Raw genomic sequence first — 7,575 nt, 5'->3', positions numbered from 1 at the left:
ACATAGTATAAAACAAAGTCGCTTTTTCTGTCTCTATGTCCGTATGCTTTAATCTTTAAAACTACGGAACGGATTTTGATGCAGTTTTTTTTAATAGATAGAGTGATTCAAGAGGAAGGTTTTAGTATATACCTAATTTATTAGGTTTTAGACAAAGCGGGCGAAGCCGCGGGCTGTAAGCTAGTATAAGAATAAAAGGAAAATAAAACGCAGTTTGTATACGTTTATTATTCATAAACCTTTTACACATGTGTATCTTTTAAATAATTCCTTTATTAACGCACAACAAATATAATAACATTTATTTATTTAATACATCTAATTGATTAATTTTTTTGATGCTTCCCATTCCAAAGCTTTTTAAAATTATACACTTAAGAAACAAAGAATATGACTATTATTATTATGTTTATTTTAACATTTATAATAAGATATAGCAATATCTGTTTGTAGATGAGACAGATTAGTTTTAAACGTAGGTATTACCAAACATTATTTGTAAGACAGTATTCTTGAGGAAATAAAAACAATCTATTATAGCATACACTTTGAATCCAATGACAAGTTTTATAGGTACTTGATTAGACAATTTAGTTGCATACAAATAGGTAATCTAAAAGAAATACCCAATGAAGTATAATTCCACTCTACGTAAATAACATAAGTTTTCAATAGAGGACCTTTCCTAAATTCTCCACTACGATATGCCAATATACCCCTCATACAATCACACACTACGAATCCTTACAACACTTTCCAATTAACAACTTTCCAAATTCCAATCCTAGTAATTGTCCACTAATTAAGATTGAAATAATATTTAATATAAGTATAATTCAAACTATGTTCTACGAACAGATTCAAATACAACTTCAATTGTCATATAAATACTTATTATTTGTTCAATATTTTGGAACATTTCAGGCATAACATGTCAAAATATATTTTCTGGTTAATTTTTTATGCTTATAAATTTTCAGTAGGTAACGTTAATACATATATTATACTATGGCCTTTCTTCTATGTCATTATTTTGAAATGTTACCTTGTACTTTTTGATCATTTACTTTGTCCTGTATATTTTTGTCTCATTAGATCTTATTAACAGCAGTTAATACGATCAGAAAAGCTTCCAATAATTTCCATGCTACAGTACAAATGTTCCATTCGTTTCAAATTAATTGAATACATAAAAATTGACATACTTTATACTTCAGTAGTCTGTCACATATAATCTGTACTTGTAAATATAAATATAAATAAATAAAGTCGTAGAGCCGATAATATATGAAATATTTTTTTAGAAATAAAGTTTTGACATGAACAACAAGTGTGGAAAGGTACAAACATCTATGTTATATTACATTCTAAAAGCATTGATTGATCACGATCTAAACACAAAAGTATCCTAAAATTAAATACGTATGAAATACGACGTTGAACTAATATTACACTTAAACATTACACTAAAATTTATGTGCAGAGATTTAACAGAATTTGATATATATTGTATTGTCTATGTCTTCTACAGATAAGTCTAATAATAGTAATAATAAATGTGCTTAAAACACATTAAAATACACCCGAAATTGTGAGATGTAAGTAATTAGCGGTTTAAAAGTCATACTTACGTCACATTATATGATAATACGACTGCGATCCAATAAAGCCTATATTATTACTTCACAGAGCTTTACATAGCACAGGTAACAAGAATACAAACATATTTAGTACGTAGATATAATACTATACAATTACATTTTTATACACTGAGAACATATTTACACCACATAGTTATTATATGAAACATGAACTAGGGACTTGGGAATGATGACTTGCCTTTTTTCTTTCAAAATGCAAAACGTTTTTAGGCAATATGTGGATGAATTTATAAAGAAATGAATTTATTTATAAAGCAATTAAAATAATGGAATGCATAGCTTTAGTCCATTTAAATGCACACATAGATTATAAATTATTTCTAAAAATATTTTGCGCCTAAAAAGCCTATTACATAGTGAAAAAGCAAATGAATTTGACTTTGGTCCGATTTCCACAAGTCTTCCTCGCCTATTGCACATGCACTTATGATTCTCTCTTTTAGCAAAATCAATACAGTATTCGTCATTAGCTTACATTTATCTCGTTGTAAACCTCAATCATTAACCAATTTTAACTAAATACAAACACCAAAAGCAATAATTGCGGTTAATATATTTAACAGCTTGCGCAAACTTTCGTTACATTGAAAACTTCGAATACAGTTATCATAAAAGATAATATATTAACAACTACAGAAGAGTCAGATCCCTACTCCAGCTCGAAATATATAGAGGCTACTTAACACCTAAGCTAATACATATTTTTCCATTATTGTTACTCAACCTTTAACAAACTATGCTTTCTCCTCCACATATTCATTTTAAACGCGAATCACGTAAAGTACGCAAGATTTAAATTAATTTATTATCAAAGAATAGTTCATCACGTAGAATTACTCATTACTAGGAACTACGGATAAAAAATAAATAGTTTTATAAAAATAAACCTTGAAGATACTGGATAAATTAAATGAATAAAAACTCTACATTTCTGTAACGATACAGCGGTTTGTTTCAATTATTGGTTTTAAAGAGAAATATAAATAATACTTTGGGCCAATTCCAGTATTTTCAAGGCAGGAATAAGTATTTTTTATGTCATTAACAGTTGCAGTTAGGGTTGCTGTTTCCTTGCGGCTGCTCTGTGAGTTTCTGTCCGCGAGCTCCGCCGGCGACCATAGCTGGCTCTGAATCGAGACTTTCTGACATCTTGTCGCAAATGATGTCGACTAGTTTCTCGAATACAGCCTGAAAACAGTCATTTTTATAAACTTTGAAAACATACACTAGCAGTGTATATTTTGAATGGTGGCAATATTATGTGAATCTTAAAATGGCTGATGGAAAGGTATTAGGTAGGATAGATAGGTAAAATATCAACGACCAATAAGCTAAAATCTTGCACTTTTGTTATGCAATTTTGACAATATTTAGTTACTTGTATTCTAAATGCGAATCCGAACTTATGATTTCAGATTTTTGTCTCAATAATATATTGAAATTTTGAAAACCTTATACAGAATGCTGTATAAATAGTTTGGGAGTCAGACTTAATTACTATAAGATTCAATAAATATTTTTTGTAGTGAAACTTCTTTTGGCGACCTTGGAATTTTACCCTCAGGTAAAATTCCAAGGTCGCGCCATGGGAATACCGTCACGTCATGTAGTCAGGCGACGATTTGCTGTGCAATTTGATGTGCTCGGCACACACGCTATTTTAATATATCGATCATGCGCGATCATGCGCTAAAGTCGACTCGCACTAGACAGATTTCTCTATTGAAATTATAACTCTTACCTTAACATTAATGTTCTCCTTAGCGCTGGTCTCGAAGAACTGAACACCGAGTTGTTCAGCGAGCTGCCTCCCGCGCTCCTGGCTGATCACGCGTTCCTCTTCCATGTCACACTTGTTTCCCACCAGAATCACTTGAGCGTTGTCCCAGGAGTAGGTCTCAATCTGCGTGACCCTGAAAATTTTGTTTATTTAGCATCTCTATATGACATTTACTTATAAGATAAATAATTGAATAGTCTAGATTAAAAAGGAAAATAAAATACATAAAGAGGAACTGATATGAGTTTTAAATACCATTGTGATAAATTTATATAATGGAAAATAAAAAGTATGTAGGCCTTTCCGCATAAGACAGAAACAGTAAGGGAAAGAGATAAGATAAGGATTACAAGTTTTCACTACCAGGTGGAATGCATTTAGAATTTTAATGCCTATTAGCAAAAAAAAATATTATGATTTTCCTTGGTATATCAATTACAAATCCGACAATTTGACTGGCAAATATTAAATAGGAATTAATCAGATAATTAGTAAAGCCATTATTCGAACAGCTTTAAAAAAGGGGAAAATATTTGATATGAACTTTCGTCGTCTACGTCTTTTCCTAGTATCGTAGTTTTTTTATATCTTACTGGTATATGCTTACCAGTCTTGAACACTGTTGAAACTCTCTTCGTTGGTGATATCATACATGAGGATGAAGCCCATCGCTCCACGGTAGTATGCTGTCGTGATTGTGCGGTAACGTTCCTGACCCGCTGTATCCTGTAATACAATATTGATAAATGTATCAATAGTGATGGAAGTTTGTATTTAATGTATTTTAGATATAGCGTGAAATGTGTACAACAAATCAGTAAAATAATATATGAATATTATGAACTCGTATTCTATCTAAACTATACAGACATAACAATTCAAAGCATACGTCAATACAGTTAGATAATAGTCTAAATTGAGTAGCTAAGCTTTTGTCACGGCATTCTAAGAATGTGTAGAGTTTTCAAGCAATTAAAACAGTGAATAGGTTAAGTTAGTTACTAGAAGTACTTAAACAAAAACTAGGTTAACGCACCCATATCTGGAGTTTTACACGTTTGTCGTGGCGGAAGACAGTTTTGACCTTGAAGTCAATGCCTACAGTAGACACGAATGCTGAAGTGAAAGAGTCATCCGCGTAGCGAAAGAGAAAACTGAAAATGAAATAAATTTTAATATAACCTATATAAAGCATCATTGTTGGTAAAACAGACATTTTTATATTTATGACTATTGTATGGAATTTGACTTAATATACTTGTATAAAAATTCCTTATTTTTATCTTACATTTAGATGAAAATGAGGACTTGTGTTCTTTAAGTTTTTCATAATTTCATCAGTCAGAAACTTAAATATGTTCAAATTTAAATATTAACAGTGTATGCAAATGTATATATAATAATATAAAATACCTAGTCTTTCCAACAGAACTGTTTCCAATGATGAGTAACTTGAACATGTAATCGAAGTTTTGGTCCGCCGCCTCCTTCGGCCATTTGGGGTCGCCTCCGCCAGCCATCTACGAGATTAATACTCTATTAGAAAAACGTCACTCGTCGCTTCATTACAGAAACTTGTTCATTTCCAAACGTTAATTAACAGTCGCTTCTGTCTGTCATGTTTTACTGGAAACTCATTATCAACAGGCACGACAACCGCTGTGTTCAAAACAGAATGGAAATGATATGAACATTCACAGCCTTACATCGTTGTAATACAGACCACATATTGAGTGTTTTATGCTCTTCAACAAATTGATATGCGTGCATGAGATAAAGAGCATTTTGCTTTGTACAAGTTTTGTATTGTAATAGCTACATCTAAATATTCGCCGATAACAAAATGTTTTGTCATATCCCTCAATAACATTATCGTTCATATCATTTTTGGAGTCAGACGAATTCTGCAGATATTACAAGAATTCCTTCGATTGTTCTGTAGCAGTTTCTAATATTTATAGAAAGTAGTCCAATTTGATTTTTCCTTCTATTATTAAATGCATGACTTATTACGAATTGTAAACTTTGGATTCTAATTTGAAAAAGGTAGGTAGTTATCAATTTATAAATAATAGAAAAAATAAGAAGAATAGATAGGTAGTTTTTAGTAGGATACATTTTTTATCCTTCTACCATAGAAGGACACCGTATTTAAGATAATATAGATGATTTTTAAACTGATGTTCTAATGGGTAAAATCCTTATTCCTTAAAAGAAGAATATAGTCATTACTTTACTTCAATTTTCTTAGAGGGTGTGGTAAATACCCCAATGTGCGCGTGACCCATTTACTGTCTTGATTCATACGAAAAAAAATAAGAACGAAACATCAAAACATCATAAGGATGTGGTGAATGTGCGTGTACAGCTATATTAAATAAGATGCTGATTTCATGTTATTCATGTTGTGTGAATGTTAATATGAAACAGAATTGAAAGGCGCCACGTCGGCGAATCCTCTCCACAATTTTGAATGCGCCAGCTTCTATCTGCTAAATATTTTATTCGTTGCGCAAATGTTATCATGATTTGACCTACTTTTATCTGATACCCAACCCCGTTTATCAGTGTGTCGTTGATTCTCAAATACCCTTTTAGAATGTTAGCGAAAGTTTAATTAATCCGTGCTCCTTATAATTCTGTAACAGATGTTTATCTAAAACTTAAGTGCGCCTGTGCAATCAAACTAAGCAATAAGATGAAGGTTAAGCGTAGGCGAGTAGATTTTAAGCTTCCTGAATTTGTATGGAATTACGTTCCACGTATTATATAACATCGTAAATAATATTTATCAATTGACAACATAGATGCCGCTGGCAATAACTATTATTTTAGCATTATGTGCATACATATTTTCAAAACGTTCTCAATGTTGTATATAATACGATAGACAAATATCTTAAAATTTACAAGTAATCTACTCAAACTTACCTTTCAAATATTCCCACTGGAGAAACGAAGTAAAGCAGCTATGTATGAGCCTTACAGTGATGTCACAGTAGTCGTATTAGCTCTATTCTTACATTCACGTAATGAAAGCAAATACCAACTGTTATCGATTCTTTTTATTTAACAGAAGCTAATAAATATGTACAAAGTATCGCTTTAAGGATATAACAAACACAATATCAAACAGTACCACTAAGCAAACTTGAGCGTGTAAAATCGATAATTTTCGAATTTTATTTCGTAACTCACTTGAGGACACGTACGTGCTCTCGCTGTATTAAACGTTCTAAGGGATTCAGAATCGAAGGAATTCTTTACCTAATTAATTGTTTAATTTTGGTGAACCCTTCACAAAATTAGTTGCACGAAACAGCTGTTACCTACGTCCTGCTTACTTCTTACTGTGCCATGGGAGTGGGATAGAATTTCAACATGGCGGAAATGCGCGCGCAGGCTTTCCTTATCGTCCAATTTTCATGCAAGCATTTTTACTACTAGCTACTGGATTTTGCTTTGTAATCCGATAGAAATGAATACTCTCTATTCTTTTTGGTTACTCTTTTGTTTGCTTATTGTCAAATGAGGGTTTTTTAAGTAGCTTTTCTTTTTTGTTAAATACACATTGTTTATAGGATAATTAAGAGCCAATTCGTACAATTACTTCTCGTATGATTTCTAAAAAAATGCATTCTAATTTTTCGTCATAGAGTTAGAATTATGTTATGTAAAATTCGAATAATTTTGTACGTCTCAAGAAGGTATTGAGTAACAAAATTGTAATGTTGAAATACAAATACACATAAGAGTGCTATATTGTGAAGGAGACATACCTCAGCTTTGACCTCATCTTGACCTATTTTATAACGGACCTCTTCCAATTACACGTATTTTATATACTTGTAAAAATCTCGCTTTACAAATGAGCGCGGTTTGAGTCATATTTTTTTTTCAATTTCATACATTTTACATTTTCACTGTACCAAATTTTAAAAAGTTCCAGTTTTAGCAGCAGAATGTCGAGTTAACTGTATTAAAAATAAGTTTGTCATAATAAGTTGTCTGAATACAGAAATATACTTAATTGAATCTACTTTAATAGCAAAACTAATGTGGTAAAGATTGTAGGGGCTTGTTATGTGCGGGTGTAATAAAAGATGAAATAACTACGCAAAGGTTATATTTCTT

At 31.4% G+C, this 7,575-nt stretch overlaps 1 protein-coding gene across 1 annotated transcript; it reads right to left on the bottom strand.

Moving 5' to 3' along the window:
* Positions 1-209: 209 nt before the first annotated feature.
* Positions 210-6,786, bottom strand: Rab3 (RAS oncogene family member Rab3). Its single transcript, XM_089700720.1, has 6 exons — positions 6,373-6,786; positions 4,855-4,961; positions 4,478-4,595; positions 4,049-4,167; positions 3,403-3,574; positions 210-2,849 (listed from the first exon to the last, which is right to left on the bottom strand). The coding sequence occupies exons 2-6, from the start codon at positions 4,959-4,961 to the stop codon at positions 2,703-2,705; spliced, it is 663 nt and encodes a 220-aa protein (XP_089556846.1). The 5' UTR covers positions 6,373-6,786; the 3' UTR covers positions 210-2,702.
* Positions 6,787-7,575: the final 789 nt, after the last annotated feature.

Source organism: Colias philodice, chromosome 11 (assembly GCF_061535455.1).
Source record: "Colias philodice isolate Cphi_HAF_F1 chromosome 11, ilColPhil1 Martin Lab GWU primary, whole genome shotgun sequence".
Taxonomy (NCBI): domain Eukaryota; kingdom Metazoa; phylum Arthropoda; class Insecta; order Lepidoptera; family Pieridae; genus Colias; species Colias philodice.
Note: the sequence above shows the minus strand (reverse complement) of the source record. Positions and strands in the feature narration are given on the sequence as shown.